The following is an 18830-nucleotide window of genomic DNA, read 5'->3' as shown; positions in this document are numbered from 1 at the left end:
ACGCCTGACACATCTTTACTTGTGGGACCATTGATTCCCACAGTAACAAAACTCGACTAGAGTTTACAGACCTCCGCCAAGGAAAATGTTTGATAGAACATTTGTCTATGTTACACCCTATATGTTTTTAAGTCTTTCCGCCTTGTTTTTGTGGTGTTAGAAACTGGAATGTCAATCAAGTGCAAAGAAACAGTGTGCGGGATTTCTTTGCACTTGATTGACAACCCCGCTGGGATAACATCCTACGCACCTGCCCAACTACAGAAGAGGTGTGCAAAAGCGTGTTTGTAGAAACTGGAATGTCAAAATTCTTTTTAAAAAGTCCTGAATCTGGATCGGATCGTAATCCGGTATAACCACCAAAATTCAATCACTTATTCCTTTAGTCATTTTCAACAACTCAATTTCAGCAAAATCCCGCCACGACGAATGCAACCGAAAACATTACCTCCTTGGCAGAGGTAAAAAAAAGTGGAAGTAAGAAGATGGACTTGCCTCAAACTCTGAGAGGTCATAGTTAGAGAAATCTTCAGCAGGAGGAGATGGCGGTCCTTTCCTTATTGATTCAAAGACAGACAGTATATCAATATACAGGGTGGACAAAACATACTGGGCCACATTTTACTATAAATTAGAACATTGTTTCCTTTAAAGGCATTAAAACCCCCTCCAGGGTTGTTCCATGGGTGAATGCACGCACACACACACACACACACGCACACACACACACACGCACACAGCTACCCATGACAAATTAGGTGCAAACTGCCTTCATCAGAAATTACAAATAAAAAGTCCTGATGTGAGTTCACAGTGTCATATTAGAACTTTGCTGCTACTTACTAGCCTGATAAACCAGCCTAAATGTGAGACTTGAGTAATTTAGTCTGGCCCCAATGAACAATACCACCGAAGATTGTTGATGAGAACAACCTGTTGTTTTTTCAAACCGTGCCATCGCTCTGACCAATCGGTGATCTTTGCCGTTGATGTGCTTTCCCAGCGGTGTTGCGAGCTTCGTCGGCACTCCCTCAAAACCCCGCCCGCTTTGATTCAAAACAAATCACTGCGCTGCAATTGGTTTTGCCAGACTCGGGGCACAGTGTTCAAAACGTTCTCAGATCCGAGGCCAGACACACTCGCAGCTGAAAATTTTCGGCGTCCCAGCGGGTGGCGCTGGTTTACCTGGCTAGCTACTTACGTCTTCATCTCCTTGGGAATGGGCGTGACCTGTGACCTGCGATGGCTCCTTGGATCCATCACCGGGGGCAGCTCTCTAGTGACGCTGTTTCGATCTGTGGGACACATTAGCATGCTACATTATTCGATAGTGGTGGTCTGCATTGGCACTGCCCTGATGATTTCGAATAGATTACGATTTGGAAGGTAAATAACGATTCAATTCGAAATGATTCAGTCTGATCGTCTGACAATGAATTGCAATGCATTACATTTTTACTTAAATCAATCAATCAATCAAACAATTTTATGTTACAGTATGTCTTCTTATACACAGAATATTGTAATGGTGGGGTGGGGTGGCGTGGGCGTGTTACTGTTCATCTGGTTTGTGGAGGTTGTGGAGTTTGGGGGGGGTTGGGGGGTTACCGTACGTCTGGTTTGTGGAGGTTGTAGAGCAGGGGTCCCCAAACTTTTTTCTCTGGGGGCCACATTATCGTTCCTGACTGTGATCAGGGGCCGGGATCAATCATGTGGGCTTTATACTAGGCCACTGCCTGTTATAGCCATAATTTTTAGCACAAAATAGTTCAGCATTACAAGTGATTGGCAAAATAAGTGAGTACTTCACATGTCTTTCAATTTGAAATACCACAGGTATTCGTTTTAATTTCTAATAACCATGTAAAAATAGTAAGGAAAGGTTAGAAAAATGTGGTGATTGACAGTTTATGAGTGATACAATAGAAATGCTAGGCCTGTTTATATTACAGTGAGATATTATATTACAGAGAGAGAAACTATCAAGACAAGTGATTCACACTTGATTAGTGAACATGAAACTGTAGGAAGGCCTATTGATAAACAAAATAAAATATTTAAAATATATATTTTATCATTATTTTTTTCTGTAAGGATTGCTTCTTTGGGCCAGTTCAAATGGTGAGGTGCAGAGAGGTGGAGGGCCGGTCAAAGGGGCTTGGCGGGCCGCATCCAGCCCCCGGGCCTTAGTTTGGGGACCCCTGCTGTAGAGTGTGTGTGTGGGGGTGGGGTGTTACTGTACGTGTGGTTTGTGGAGGTTGTGGTATTTGATGTCAAGGGGGGTTGTGGGGTGGGCTGTTACTGTATGTCTGGTTTGTGAAGGTTGTGGAGTTTTTTTTGGGGGGGGGGGGGTTACCGTACGTCTGGTTTGTGGAGGTTGTAGAGTGTGTGGGGGGTGGGGGTTAATTTACATTTGGTTTGTGGAGGTTGTGGAGTTTGATGTAATGGGGGGTGGGGGGGGGGTTACCGTACGTCTGGTTTGTGGAGGGTGTGGAGGTTGTGGAGGTTGTGGCTGCACTAGTTTGGCGGCGGTGGCGTTGGCCTCCTGCAGCCGTCTCCTGGCGACGTCCTGGCGTATCTTCTGGGCCATCTCTCGACGCCTCTTCTGCTTCTCCTGCCACTCGGGCGGCGACAGCTTCAACAGGAAGTCGTTGTAGTTGGTGTACTCCTTCAGGATGTCCTCAAACTTGGAGATGTCACTGTGCAGTCGTACAACAAGGAGGACGTAAGACAGAGGTCACTGTGCAGTCAGGGATTCTTTAAGTAGAGATATGCCCATAGAAACATAATAGGTTGCTATGGGCACCTAACATGACTAGGTTCCGGTCTGCCTAAAGGAGCGTGTCATAATGCTCCTAGAATGAATAGAACAGTCCTTAGGTCTGCCTAGGTCTGCCTAAAGGGGGATTTCCCCCCTCCCCCTTGCGACAGTAGAACCCGGAAACAATGGACCAATGGAACCTCTCTCTTATCTACTCTCTCTGGTGCAGTCGTACAACACCGAGGACGTAAGACAGATGTCACTGTGTAGTCGTACAACAGCACACACGGTAGATATCACAGATGTCATCACCTGGCCCCTTGACAGGGGTAGGGCCAGGTATTGCTTTCTCCAGGACTCTAAATGAACACCTGCCAGCCAGGGATGGAAATAAGCACGAGTCCACCTGCCAATGACGGGTGAATTTGGCAGGTGAAATATGTCAACCCACCAGTCACCTTGACGGGTGACATTTTTCAACAGGCGCCCGGTTTAATGCTGTATTATACGCAACATCCAACATTAAAGATTTAAGCAAATTGGTCATGAAAGTAGTTATTGGCATCACAGTAACTGAATTTATTACCTCTGAAACAAAAGTATTGATCAGAAAATTATCTTACTTGGCATTACAATGTTTGGAACAGTTGAATAGGAACTGGCAAAAATGGTGACTGGTAAAAAATGTGGGTGACTGGTAAATTTTAGAATCTACCTGCCACAGTGACTGGTGGGGATTTTTTTTAAAGTTCCACCCCTGCTGCCAGTCGGCCAAATGCTGGTCAAATTTTCATTTTTTTAAGCTGATGCAAAAGATCACCTTACTAGTAGCCACTTTGACCCATTAGTGAGTGTGTGTTTGGCTAGTAAGATTAACAAAAAGTTAATTTAGAGCCCTGGCTATCTCTATCTAACTGTCTATCTGCCTGTCTGTGCACCCAAAGTATTTTGAGTCACCTACAGGTGGCGCCAACACACACATCTCTTGCATCTAGTATTGGGCAGGTTGCCATCTCTGCATCTATCATTGGCCAGGGGGGCAGGTGATTACTCTTGTTATAGATTACCGTATTATATCATTACATTAAAAAGAATAGAATAATGTGGCCACTACATACCTTTTCACGGCCACAATCTTGCCCGTAATCTTTTTGATTTCTGCTATTTTCTCCAGCTTTGCTTTGGTTTCCTGTTCAGCACTGTACAATAACAGATAATCACATGCACATAATCATTGTCACCTGCACATAATCATTGTCACCTGTTGCACACACGCATTGTCAGAAAATATTCGACCGAAAACGCAAAAAAAGACACTTTCGGTTTTCGGCCGAAAGCCAATTGAGTGGCTGAATTGGAGGCCGAATAGAAAATGAATTGAAAATGGGCATTAATTAGACTAATTTCTGTTCTACTCTCACATTTGAAGACTTCAAATACACATTTATTTTCTTTCAAAAACATGTCAAAGCATTTATTGTAAACCGTAGATTTAACCAATATTTAAAAATAGTTAAAAACCTAACTTTTGATAACTTTGGACAGAATTGTAATATCCGGTTTCGGTATTCGGCCAAGTGATTAATTACTATTCGGTTTTGATTTCGGCCTCAAATTTTCATTTTGGTGCACCTCTAATTACAGGGGTCATGTTTTAATAGATTAACCATTTATTTACTCACAGGGCCTGCACAATAGTTACCTGTACTACTAGTTTGTGCACAAATGTAAAAAAAAAAAATAACATGGTTGACTTAGACTGGCGACTGACAGAAAGCACGTTCTGTCTGTACATTACACTGCATTTGGCAGACGCCTTTTAAGCAAAGCGACTTACAATCGAGGACATAAGCATAGCCAAGTACTGTACATTTTAACAGACTCCACAAAGTAAGTACTGTACATTTTAACGGCCTCCGCAAAGTACTGTATTGTACATTTTAACGGCCTCCGCAAAGTACTGTATTGTACATTTGAATGGTACTGTAGGCTACTGTCCATTATAATGGTACTGTATTGTACATTTGAATGGCCTCTACAGAGTAGGTATACTGTACATTTGAATGGTACTGTATATTTCAATGGCACTGTACTGTACATTGTAATGGCCTCTACAAAGTACCCTACTGTACATTATCAGGGGTGATAGTGAAACAAAATCCTGAGCCTGAACTTTTTCCCCTGCTCTAACGACGACGACAAGATACTGCATAGTGACGTAACATAGGCCTATTTTGACACATTATTCAAACATTTAATAGCCTGTGTATGACCATTATTCAAGCCTGATAGTAGAAGAAAGCCCTGAACCTGTAACACTTTCTGATATAAGAATAACCTAATGGCTAATTATTATCAATGTTTTTATTTTTGCAAACTCTGTCAAGCCTGAAATCAGGCATGGAGCCTGCATACTATCAGCCCTGCATTATAATGGTACTGTACTGTACATTTTAATGGCCTCTACAGAGTAAGTACTGTACATTATAATGGCCTCAACTACAGAGAGCCTACTGTACATTTCAATGGTACTGTACATTTCAATGGCACTGTACATTTTAAAGTGATACTGTCCCATTTTTGGAAATAAGCTTATTTGACACCTCTCCTTGAGTTAAATGATTGAGTTTTACCTTTGTCCTGTACTTCCTGCCATTCTCCGAGTATGGCAGTGCAAATTTTACCTCTATGGTAGCAATTAACATTGAGTCCTATCAGACCAGCTGGCGGCTAACTGGTCTAATAGGACTCAATGTTAACTGCTAGCTTAGAGTTAAAATTTGCCAGAGTCAGAGAACGGTTGAAAGTACAGGAGAAAGGTAAAACTCAATCATTCAACTCAAGGAGAGGTGTAAAATAAGCTTATTTCCAAAAATGGGACAGTATCATTTCAATGGCAATGTAGGCCTACTGTACATTTTAATGGTACTGTACATTTGAATGGCACTGTAGGCCTACTGTACATTTGAATGGTGCTGTAGGCCTACTGTACATTTGAATGGTGCTGTAGGCCTACTGTACATTTTAATGGCCTCCACAGAGCTCTTGTCGTTCTCCTTAAGGAACTCGTCAAACATGGCGGCGTCCTCGTCCAGGTACTGCAGGGAGCGCTCCAGACGGGTCTCCTCCGCACGCGCGATCTCACTCAGGTTGGTGATCACTTCCTGCTTCACCGCCAGAGAGTACTACCGCAACAGCACACACAGATTTGCACTTTTAAAGGGACACTATGCAGGAAATGGTCAAAAAAGGTACTGCAACTATGCTGCTCATTGAAACTGTTTTGCCTATTGCCAAATTTGATCTTTTCATGAAAGTTAACAAAATAATAAACTAATAGTTTCTAGTAATGCCCAGGCACAGTCATTTTTGCAGCTAAAAATGGCTATTTCTGGAAATTCAAAATGGCGGACCATGGAGAAGATCTCCCTTTTCATATATGAAAAATGCAATTTTTCCAGTCATAATGAATACTTAAAATCTGATGGTGGTGGTAAGTATTCATGAAAAAGGCAACATTATTGAATATAACATGCATTCTGGATACAAACAACTAAAAATCTCACACAGTGTCCCTTTAAGAAACTTCATGTATACTCATGAACGGCTATCCGGGTACTTGGCTCGTAAATGTGCGTTACGCCCCTTTATGAGTGAAAACAAACCGAATGTCTCATCAACTTCCAAGCTACATCGGCTTGCCTAAATGAACACAGTCCATGCTTCAGCCATGGCTGTTTGGCTATATTATTTGAACAGCCGGCAACACAACATGGTTTCGCCATGTTGCGTGTGAACAACGCTAGTCTACGGTCCGTATCTTTCGTTTATTAAACCCCAACATCACCAATTGACTTGCATGGGCTGTTTTACCCAACAAATGGGCGTAACGCACATGGAAAACGTCACACTGTTCATGAGTTTACGTAAGTTAACACAATGCCTGGATGTAAATACTACCACAACTGCACACACAGACAAATATAAGCATCTTTCTGGTTGGTGATCGCCTCCTGTTTCACCGCCATATCAGCACACACAGATATGGACGTTTCATAAACCTAATGTAAAAGTTTACACAATGCCTGAACGATTCTTCCAACAACATCATGGTGGCACTCTCAAATCTGACTGTAAATAGCACAAGGTACATCTCCAGGCTGAGAGCGCACTGGATAAAGTTTATGTACATATTTTAATTTACCTTATTTTTGGTGTAGTTTTTGTCCTAGTCTAACCACAGATTCTTTTCATTCTAACTATTCTATTCATAATGGACCATCTCTGGTCTAACTTGATATTTATTTGTTTTGTGTGAATTTGGACATGAGTCTGGCAAATATTAAACAGAATTGAATTGATAAACATTTTTCAAGCCCAAAGCAGTTCAGTTTTATTTACAACTTCCTGCCTTCCACTACCAGAGAATACCAGAACAGAATACCAGAATAGAACACCAGAGAATACCAGACCAGAACAGAACACCAGAATAGAACACCAGAATAGAACACCAGAATAGAACACCAGAATAGAACACCAGAATAGAACACCAGAATAGAACACCAGAATAGAACACCAGAACACCAGAACACCAGAATAGAACACCAGAACACCAGAATAGAACACCAGAATAGAACACCAGAACACCAGAACACCAGAATAGAACACCAGAATAGAACACCAGAACACCAGAATAGAACACCAGAACACCAGAACACCAGAATAGAACACCAGAATAGAACACCAGAACACCAGAACACCAGAACACCAGAATACCAGAATAGAACACCAGAATAGAACACCAGAATAGAACACCAGAATAGAACACCAGAACACCAGAATAGAACACCAGAATAGAACACCAGAATAGAACACCAGAATAGAACACCAGAATAGAACACCAGAACACCAGAATAGAACACCAGAATAGAACACCAGAATAGAACACCAGAACACCAGAATAGAACACCAGAATAGAACACCAGAATAGAACACCAGAATAGAACACCAGAATAGAACACCAGAATAGAACACCAGAATAGAAAACCAGAACACCAGAACACCAGACAAAAAAACATGTTGTCAATATTTTCAAACTTGTTTACCTCCAGTAGGGCTGGGCGGTATACCGTTAAAAAAAACGTGATAACGATTTAAACCTACACAAGGTTCACTTTTTGATGAGAGTTTTTTATTTTATTTTTTTTTAATCCAAAAAAAGTGATTAAAATGGAAATTGAGATTAATTAAAATTCAGGATTTTATCTCATTTTAAAATTTAATTTCAGCCTTCTCTTCAGAAACACATTGAGATGTGGGGAAAATCGGCGCTTATGAAAAAAATCGTGCAGAGAACCGTGATATTAATTTTCATCAAGAAAACCGTGATACATATTTTTACCAGAACCGCCCAGCCCTAGCCTCCAGAAAGAATAAAAGTGCTGAGTGTGGTCTATGAGCATGGCACTAGTCTGTGCTAATGTAGTGTACCTCGATGAAGAACATATCCCTCTTCTTGTTGATGTACTCGTGGATTGTGTCTTTGTCTGTTTGTTCTAAAACAACATTGATAAAAAAATTTATGTTATATGTTAAATGCTATATTACAATAAACATCAAACCGCAATGTAAGCTGATAGCTAGGTTCTCTACACAGATGTACAAATATAAAAGACTAAGTGTCCACTCATGCAGCATGTCACCAGGGTCTACTGCATTTCAGGGCAGTCATGGGTGAGCGGTTAGGGCGTCAGACTTGCATCCCAGAGGTTGCCGGTTCGACTCCCAACCCGCCAGGTTGGTGGGGGGAGTAATCAACCAGTACTCTCCCCCATCCTCCTTCCATGACCTGAGCATGGTACCGTCCCACCGCACTGCTCCCCATGGGGCGCCACTGAGGGCTGCCCCCTTGCACGGGTGAGGCATAAATGCAATTTCGTTGTGTGCAGTGTGCAGTGTTCACTTGTGTGCTGTGGAGTGCTGTGTCACAATGACAATGGGAGTTGGAGTTTCCCAATGGGCTTTCACTTTCACTTTCTGTCTTAAAGTTATTCCAGCCATCCTCTGAGTCTGCTGATATCCCTCCTAGTTCCAAGATAGCATGTAGGCTACTGTATCATTAAACTGAATGGAGCCGTTAGCTCCTAACGGCCCTATGTTCTGCAACTCAATGTTCCCACATGTCCGAGTAAACTAAGAGAATGTGCCTTTGGAACACTCTGGAACACAGGGCCTACATTTGAATAAATTATTAGAAATGTGGGAACATGCAGCAGCAGATATATGCTGTGGGACCAATGGCCAGTGGGACCAATGGGCCTAGAAAATAATGTAAAAGGTCTTACTGATGTGGGACCAATGGCCTGTGTGAACATAGACACGCTCCCCAGCTAGCTGGTACCATTCTAGGGATGGCGAAAATTGAAAAAACTCTTAACCAGCTACTAAGACTCATTAACCGGTGGTTAACCGGTTAACCGGTAATCTGAAATTATACAACGTTCACGTGCCTGATATGCACAGCACTGATTAAAAAAAAACAAAAAACAAAACACAATAGCCTCTTTTTTTGCTGCACATACAGGACCTGCCATGTCCAGCCACTGTTGCCAGGTGAAAAATGCTGAATTATCGTACTAAAACCTCAAAATTATTGTTTTTTGGGAGGAAATTATTATTATTATTATTATTATTATTATTATTATTATTATTATTATCACAACCGGTTAACCGGTGGCAGAACATTTTAACCGGTTAATGCTGATCCGGTCGACTATCGGTTAAACGGTTACCTGTTAACATCCCTATACCATTCAGTTCAATGACGCATGCTAGCTTGAAGGTTCAAGTAGTGTCACCAGACTCAGAGAATGGCTGGAAGAACAGGAGAAATGTAACTTGAGGAGAGGAGGGAAATGAGCTCATTTCCAGAAATGTTGGACTGTCCCTTCAAAACCCTCCTACAGTACACTACCAACCTTGGCCGGCTGCCTTCCTCCAGGACGGGTCGTTCTTGAGCGAGGTCTTTGAGGCGGGGTTGGTGTTGGTGCCGCCCTCCCAGTCCTTCAGCTGTTTCCGGAACTCGCCCCGTTTCTCCTGGAGCCTCCCCAGGTGTGTGAAGCGCTGGTGCACCCTCATATCCTTCTGCTGATCACGCTCCTGCAACATTGGAGACATGGGCGAGGTTTCGAACAACGCGTTTCGGCCAGTGCGCCGTCTTCAGGACGTTGCACTGGGCGAAACGTGCTGCTCGCTCCAAAAAAATGAAATGAAAATAGAACAGTATCCAGTGTGAGGTGTTTAATTAACTTTTCATATTGATCAAGTTTTCCTGCCTTACAACTGCACCTGGACAACTGAAGGGTTGTGCACAAGGACTTCCAAGGACATGAGTGAAGCTTGTCCCCTGGTCAATTAAACTGTTAAAAAGTAGGTCTTAGTGTGTGTGTATGGGGGGGGGTCCTTATTGATCCTTATTGATAGGGGTGTGTGCAATATATTTGGTTGCAGTATTCTGGACGAATGTTGTGATGATTGGCCAAGACGAAGAAGGATACGAGCAACAGTTGTCTGTTTACATGTCAACATGTTTCCTTGTTTAGTGTACATGTGTATTATTTGTCTGTCTACTGTACTGTTTTTCCTTTTTGGTACTATATCACACACTCATGCCCAAGCAAAATATCTCTCTTGTAGAGACAATAAAGGATTATCTTATCTTAGCTTCAGTTGTACAATGGGGGAACCTAAACATCCCATAAAGAACCCTAATAAATATTCTCTGAATTACCTAACAGTTTGCGGAAGAGAGAATCTTTTGGGGTTTTTCCACAGTAGGATACAATTTTCCATCACATGCTGGGAAGGCTGCCATGCAAGGCACCATTTCCCAGGGTTTAGATAGAAGGTGCCCATGCACGCACAGGCATGCACGCATGCACATGCACACACATGCATGCACAGCAACAACAACAACAAAAATCTATACTGCTGGAGAATTGTCAAGGAAGGTCATTATCTTGAGCACCTTCTCATGACTATGCATGATATAGTCTTACTGCACAAGTGGTGTAGTCTACTTTTTTATGGTGGGTATACTGTATATTTGAGCCTTTCTTGAAGTGGGTATACTGTATACAGAGTTAGAAATGTAGTTGGTGAATTTCACTATAAATATTTGGTTCTTCTTATCATACGAGTTGCAGCCACCTGGTGGTGTATTCTTGCAGCTGCAGTAGGTCAGGTCTTTGCACACGAACTATGCTTCCTCCAGCCAGAAAGAGTTTACTTCGCTGGAGGTAAGTTCAGTGGTATAATGCTTCGTGTGTTCATCCATAAATGCAATATTATACATGTGTGCATACTAAGGTTTGCAATCAAAAATGTTGTTGAGAGTAGTACTGCTACATGATTATGAGATCGCAAGTGATTTTGCATTAATATTGAAATGGTATTTTGAAGTGATAATTTCTGACCACGCTATTAGTGGGGTCGTAATAGGCTCAGTCATTTCAAATTGGTGTTAAAGTTTGGTTTTCACTTCCTAGTTGAAGTTTTGGGTATATAGAACAATTTGAGTTCGAGTGTCAAACACACAGATAACAAAATGGCCTGCGGGGGGCGCTCTAAAATATATAAACTGCTATAACTTTTGATTAGTTATACCAAATTTAACATATGAGTTATGTATGGATTCAGCATGAAGAGGAGAAACCGGTGAGCTAAGTATTTGGTTACCAGATTAAAGACACACTATGTAAAAAACACACTTTTAGCCAATGGACAGCTAAATCCGGGCTTTTTTTAAGATAAAGGGTGGAAATGCCCTCAAAGTTGCAATGAAACATAATTTATTGTTACAAGTCATTGTAAACAAAGCCTGGGTTATCACTTAACTTGATTTGTTCAGAATATCCCTGAAGCACACAGATACTAATAGGATACCTATACACAAATATGGCTGCATATAGCCTTTTATGTGATATTTAGCACCCAACTTGCAACTTTGAGTGTATGAATTTAGGAACATGAGTACCAGCTTTTTGTTCCAATCAAGCCATAATTTCATTCACAACTTAAAAACTTTATATCTGGAAGAAAGTAAATCAATAATAATAATAATAATAATAATAATAATAATAATAATAAATTTTTTTTCCTGCATTCAAAAAACAAACAGAAAACCATAGGGCTAACATTTATTCCAATACTCCACTCTACAATAACTATGACAGAGAACAGATGCAAAAACAGTCAGTGGTCAGTCTTAGAAATTGCATGTGCACTTGCACAGACGTGTGCACTTTAACTCTGCCTTTATGCACTTGCACCGAGATCTGGCAGGTCTATTTGTACAAGTACTAGTACAGCTGCACTTCACCTCTAGTTGGAATACATCTTTGGCAACTGCATCTTTGGTAGTGTAGGCTAGTCCAAATCTGGGAACTGTTCATTTGTTACCAGATTGGCAGGCATTTCTGGCAAATGCAGATGATAGGAACGGTTTTCATTCCTGTCAGCTGGTAACAAATGGAGAGTTCCCAGATGACAGAGATGTCATCATAACAGCAGATGATTGTGTCTACCATGTATGAAATAGTCCTATAGTATTATTTAGTATGCTTGCCAAAGGCCTCTGCTTGCCGCCAGCAAGCATAGTAATTGTTCTCCAACAGTTTATTTAGTATGCTTGCGGGAAAGCATACCAATTGTTCATCAACAGTTTATTATTATTCTACATTTTTCCATTCACCTATGGGAATCGCCATTCATTAGTACGCCGGCTTTGAATCGTTGCAGCGTTCGAGATAGAGACACGGTTCGAGTCCCAAATTGAACGGCTCGAAAAGGGCTTTTTGCTGGCCTACCCCCTTTCATTCGTTCACCAGCCTTGTTTTTCCTCAGTTTTCTCTCTGTTTTCCCCCTCATTGAAATTAATGGTAGAATGGTCAAGATGATGATGTCACAAACTGTGGCAGTTACAGTGAGAGGCGACCTGTCCTAGGGTTGTTAACTAGGTATCAACTAGGTAAAGGCATTGTCAGAGAGGCCTTGGCTCTGAATACAAACTGTGTGAAGATCATAAGCCAACTTGTACAAATGTTTCAGAGAGAGTAGTTTTAAAATCCCTATGATGTGACCCCATTAACTTAAGAAAAAAAATGTGTGAACAGCCCAGCGCATAGGCCTAAATATGTCAATTTTTTGACTGAACCATTTGGCCTAGAAAAGGGATCTCAGCTTTGGCATGAAGAGCAGGGTTGTGCCATTTGTGTGTCAATATCATCTGACAACTTGCAAAACTTTTGGAGATATGACAGTAAAAATAAGGCTGCGCATATTACTCAGCTATTAACCGCCAAATTGTCACCTTGAGAATCTTCATTCATACACACACACCAAGGAGGTCTACATTACTTACTGTATCATTGACACACACACATGCAGCCATGTAGAACTTTAGACCTCTGCTGTCACTTGGGCAACCATGGCCTAATATGCTGCTGTGGCCACTCTATACAGTAAGTGGCAGTGGCCTACTGGGTATGTTGGTCTGTCAGAGGGTTGCACACACACACACACACACACACACACACACACACACACACACACACACACACACACACACACACACAGACAGACAGACAGACAGACAGACAGACAGACAGACAGACAGACAGACAGACACACACACACACCACACACACACACTGACACACACACACACACACACACACACACACACACACACACACACACACACACACACACACACACACACACACACACACAGACCTCTATCTCTTTCCCTCGTGTTTCTCTGTGTGTATACAACAGCTCTGTGTGTGTGTGCATAAGCCGCAAGCATACTAATAGCTTTGTCTCTCCGGAAAGTCTTTTTATTATTATTATTATTATTATTGATTCATTTTCTTCCAGATATGTTTTTTTGTGATTTTATGTGTGAATAGAATATGGCTTGATTGAAAAAAGTTGATACTCATGATACTAAATTCATAAACTCAAAGTTGCAAGTTGGGTCCTAAATATCACATAGGCTTTATGCAGCCCTATTTGTGTATAGGTATCCTAGGTATCTTTGTGCTTCAGGGATATTCTGAAAACATCAAGTTGAATGATATCCCAGGCTTTATTTACAATAACTTGTAACAATAAATGATGTTTCATTGCAACTTGGAGGGCATTTCCACCCTTTATCTTAAAAAAAACCCTGAATTTTGCTGTCCATGGGCTAAAAGTGTGTTTATGACATAGTATGTCTTTAATCCGGTAACCAAATACTTAGCTCACCAGCTCCTCCTCTTAATGCTGAATCCATGCATACCTCATATGTTAAATTTGGTTAAACTAATAAAAAGGTATAGCAGTCTATATATTTTAGGCCATTTTGTTATCTGTGTGTTTGACACTCGAACCCAAATTGTTCTATAGACCCTAAACTTCAACTTGGAAGTGAAAACCAAACTTTAACACCAATTTGAAATGACTGAGAAAAATTGCACATGCCTCCGACCCCACTATATGAACCTGCTAGTCAGTTCGCTGCTAGTCTGAACCACGCATTCTTTGTTATCCGTGGGCAGTCAGCTAACTGTATCTTTATCATTTTGTGTACAGATATGAATGTACGACAGCAGCTGCATGATGTTGTGTGCACTTAATGTTTCACCAGGTAGGCTTTGTTTTGCTACTCGATGTCGTTCTCATTCTGTTTATTTACTCACCAATGGAATACTGTAATGGAATGTCCCGTTTAATGAGGGAATGTTATCGTAGAATGTTGTCCGTGATAATATGTATGTAAAAGACAATGGCTCCATGTCTCGTGCTGACAATTCACTATACGATCACAAAGCAAGCAGAAAGAGTTTACTTCGCTGGAGATATGAATGTACGACAGCAGCTGCATGATGTTGTTTGCACTTAATGTTTCACCAGAATAAATGCGAGTTGGAGCCAACCTTTGTCGCCTTTCCTTGCCTTCGACCTGCCGCCGAATGCGGTCTGTTACATAGACTGTATACATGTATATTTGTGCTATTCAAAATAATGGATCAATCAATTTTAAGTGGGTATACTGAAATCCCTGAAATTTAGAAGTGGGTATACTCCGTATACCCGCGTTCTACGTAGACTACACCACTGTACAGCACCTCCATCCTTGTCTTCTTCTGCTTCCTCCTGAGCTGGAAGACATCCTCCCTAGGAAGAGCGAAGGGGTTCTTCTGAGACACGTCTGAGTTTCCATCGTTTCCAGTGGTCCCATCGTTTCCATCTGCACAAATGTCCACAGTAAACATCCCCAGTTGATTAATTTAGATACCATCACTCACAGAATGGTGTGCCTTATTTTAGGTTGATAACATTCATATACACCAGGGGTCCCCAAACTTCTTTCTCGGGGGGTCACATTATCGTTCCTGAATGTGATCAGGGGCCGGGATCAATCATGTGGGCTGTATACTAGGCCACTACCTTACAGCCATAATTTCTAGCACAAAATAGTTCATCATTACAACTGATTTGCAAAAGAAGTGAGTACTTCACATGCTTTTCAATTTGAAATACCACAGGTATTCATTTTAATTTCTAATAACCATGTAAAAATAGCAAGGAAAGGTTAGAAAAATATGGTGATTGACAGTTTATGAGTGGTACAATAAGCTTAGAAATGGTAGGACTGGTGAGATGAGAGACTATCAAGACAAGAAACTTCTGGTGATTCACACTAAGTTAGTGAAAATTAAAATGTAGGAAGGCCAGTTGATAAACAAAATAAAATATTTAAAAAATATATTTTATCATTTTTTTCTGTGAGGATTGCTTCTTTGGGCCAGTGCAAATGGTGAGGTGCAGAGAGGTGGAGGGCTGGTCAAAGGGGCCTGGCGGGCCGTATCCGGCCCCCGGGCCTTAGTTTGGGGACCCCTGATATAGACCTATTGTATAATGCAAGGGCTATGTAGCCTACACATAACAGTCACATATGAATGATGCGGGAGTGTGTCTATGTCCCCACAGCCCATTGGTCCCACAGCCCATTGGTCCCACATCACTAAGACTTTTAACATTATTTTTTAGGCCCATTGGTCCCACAGCATATTCTTGCTGCGCATGTTCCCACGTCTCTAAGAATGTATTAAAATACAGGCCCTATGTTTGAAAGGCATGTTCTCTTAGTTTACTCTACTCGTGGGAATGTGGAGTTGTAGAACATAGGGCCTATAATTGAATAATTTCTTTAAAAATGTGGAAACATGGAGCAGCAGGAATAAGCTATGGGACCAATGGGCTGTGGGAACATAGAGCCAGAGATTCTTTAAGTATATGACTCTCTATTCTCTCTGATAGATCTCACGAATGATGCACGTATTACGTACGTATTGGGAATTATTAGTAGCCTACCTGATTTTTTTGAAGAGTTGGATTTGATTCCTGGCTTCGTACTCAGCGTCACCGAACGTTTTTCTGAGGAGAACAAATATTATAAAATAAAAAGAGAGAAAGAACTCGTTCACGAAAAGTTCTATGCTTTGTCATTCATAAATTAGGCCTATTTGAAATAGACCTATGCAGGGAAGCCAACAGGTGGGGACAAAGGGGTCATTTGTCCCGGGCCCAGATAGAGAGGGACCCCAAAATTGGGTTTCTAATACATTTTAGGCCTCTATGTATTGGATTTGGGCCCCTTTCAGATGTAATGACCTTGTCCTGAGCCCAGCAAAAGCTGCCAGCGGCCCTGGGCCTATGGCCTATGGGCTGCAGGCGTGTTTGGAACCAGCCGAGAACTCGTAGGCTTACACATTGGTCACAACTACACAGCTTGGTCTCTACGAATTTTGAATGTCCTCCATATCATTACAAATTAATTTTCTGGTTACCTGTTACAGACAGAGGCCAACAACACTTACTTTTGTCTTCGTTTGGCACATTGTCGGTTGGATTAGAGACTGCAGGCATTTTTCAAATCTTACATGCAGTCTTGGGGTCAGTCTGAGATAAACGATACGACGCACGGTAAAGTCTACAGAACATAAACATTTGACACAAACGTGTCCTCTTCCTGTGCCCACTGTTTATCAACAGAGCCGGACATTTCCAAACGAAAAACTACTTTTAAAATACAGGTGTGTAAAATAGGCTGGTCGCAGCTATGAACGTGAAATAATTTTGCGCAATAGTGGTCACACCAATAACTGGGTCGGTCACTCCTTGTTCGTTCAAAACCGCCACAGGTGTGTGGATGGATCGCTGAAATGTCCTGAAGACAGCGTCTTGTCACCCTTGGCGATGGAATTCTGATTTCTGATTGGCTGATGAGGCGAACATCTTTAGGAACGTGGTCAGCCATCTCAAAGGCAGCGTTCCAAAATGTTAATGGGAATCAGCCAAGCGGCGCCTTTATCTTGTTTGAATCAAAGTTTGAACTATATTAATCCGTAGCCCATGCATGTTGATATTAGGGCTTTTTCTGAATGGGGAAATAGGGGCGCTCCACCCTCATACCTCTACGGGTGCACCCTCATACTTCTTTTTAAAATATATATATATATGAATTACTTTTTTGAGCGCCCCTAGTAAATTCCCCCCTTCACCCCCCCACAACCTGCCATGATGCTCCCTCGTGCCAAAAAATCCTAGAAAAAGCCCTGTATTCCATAATAAATAGTGGGCTAAGTGATGACGGGATATGATCTAGCCTAGGAGACGGTCTCGGATGTTCTTGGATACCTGTTCCGCAGTCTCTCCAAATACACGTTGCCCGGTTATTTTTGCGCCCTGTGTCTCCTCACCGCCGGCAGGTGGCGGTCAAGTCACTGTCTGTGCATTCAGTGTAACACGAAATGTCAAAACATGAGCACATGTGGGAGACACAAGAGGATATTCATTCAGAGGGTTATAAAAGACTGTAAAAACTCACAAAACAACAGCAAAAACACAATGGTCAGCCTACTGCACGCTACTGCATGTTAAAATAGCCTAACACAAGTTTGACAAAGACGTTCTCACAAGGGTATACCTTGTTTCTATGACCAGTAATAATGTCATAATGTAATAATGTGCAATAATGTATGACTATAATGCAAAAAGAATGTGAAATACTATTAACAATTGGAACAAAACGTTTTTTTAATAGTGTACTTCCCTCCCCTTATTTGACTTAATTTCCCTGCACGTGTTCCTTACAGCGGTGCATCAATAATGATTGCTTTGAATGCTTGACATTCTCCACTGAGTTACTTCTGGGTTCCTGACCTCCATTCAATATTGTCAGTGTCAAAATGAGACAAACATAATCCCACTGACCTGTTTTTTGAACTCTGGCCAGGAGCAGAAGAAAGATTTGTTGGTAGAAGATGCCCTTGAGTGTTTCGGTGGGGGGAACGGCATACGACCTTTGACCTTGCAATGTTGTGAAAGGACTTAACCAACAAAGGGCAGGAGATCCAGATAAGGCGCAGGTCAGAGACGTAGCGTAGGCTGTGGTGTGGTGTGCAGCGCAGCGCAGGAGAGAGGAGAGACTATAGGATCAGGACCGTATTAAGATACTGTGGTGCCCCGGGGCACTAATACCTCGCAGGTGCCCCTGTCGTGCCAAAAAGTGAGTCCCTGCCAGAACGCGACTGCCCTCATTGAAACCAATGAAATTTTTTGAGAGAAAATTATGCATTTTTTTGCAGAATGAACTACATAATTAATGAACTAAACATGTCCTTATGAAACATTACTCGTCCTCCACTTAATATGAGCTATTTGAATGAAACCGTAACAGTTGTTAGGACAATTCTTCAATTCTTTAATGGAAATAATACTGAAATTGTAACCAGCTCTTTGTGGTACTTCCAGAAGGAATGCAGATGCTTTATTGATAGGCTTTCCATCTTAAATTGTGTCGGATTTGCCTTCTCTAAGCAGCAGCAGAGGGTCAGCTCTTCTCACACCCAGGATATGGACTATTCAAAAAACTGAGATCTGGAAGGTGACTGTGCTGTCACTGAGCTAGAACTGAGAGACTGAGAAAGAGCTTTTTTTCCTCATGCCATTTGCTTAC

At 41.7% G+C, this 18830-nt stretch overlaps 1 protein-coding gene across 1 annotated transcript in view; it reads right to left on the bottom strand.

Moving 5' to 3' along the window:
* The window catches only part of LOC134456498 (cilia- and flagella-associated protein 100-like), a 25729-nt gene extending 8693 nt beyond the window's left edge, over positions 1-17036 (bottom strand). The window contains exons 1-10 of the mRNA XM_063207862.1: positions 16690-17036; positions 16184-16246; positions 14935-15056; positions 9739-9919; positions 8252-8316; positions 5783-5946; positions 3880-3960; positions 2473-2699; positions 1202-1295; positions 496-556 (exon numbers count right to left, since the gene is read on the bottom strand). Of these exons, the coding sequence (XP_063063932.1) occupies positions 496-556; positions 1202-1295; positions 2473-2699; positions 3880-3960; positions 5783-5946; positions 8252-8316; positions 9739-9919; positions 14935-15056; positions 16184-16246; positions 16690-16738 (1107 nt within the window). The 5' untranslated portion in view covers positions 16739-17036. The remainder of the gene's footprint in view (positions 1-495; positions 557-1201; positions 1296-2472; positions 2700-3879; positions 3961-5782; positions 5947-8251; positions 8317-9738; positions 9920-14934; positions 15057-16183; positions 16247-16689) is intronic.
* Positions 17037-18830: the final 1794 nt, after the last annotated feature.

The sequence above is a fragment of the Engraulis encrasicolus genome, chromosome 10, assembly GCF_034702125.1.
Source record: "Engraulis encrasicolus isolate BLACKSEA-1 chromosome 10, IST_EnEncr_1.0, whole genome shotgun sequence".
Classification (NCBI taxonomy): Eukaryota; Metazoa; Chordata; class Actinopteri; order Clupeiformes; family Engraulidae; genus Engraulis; species Engraulis encrasicolus.
This window is presented reverse-complemented; position numbering and strand designations above follow the sequence as displayed.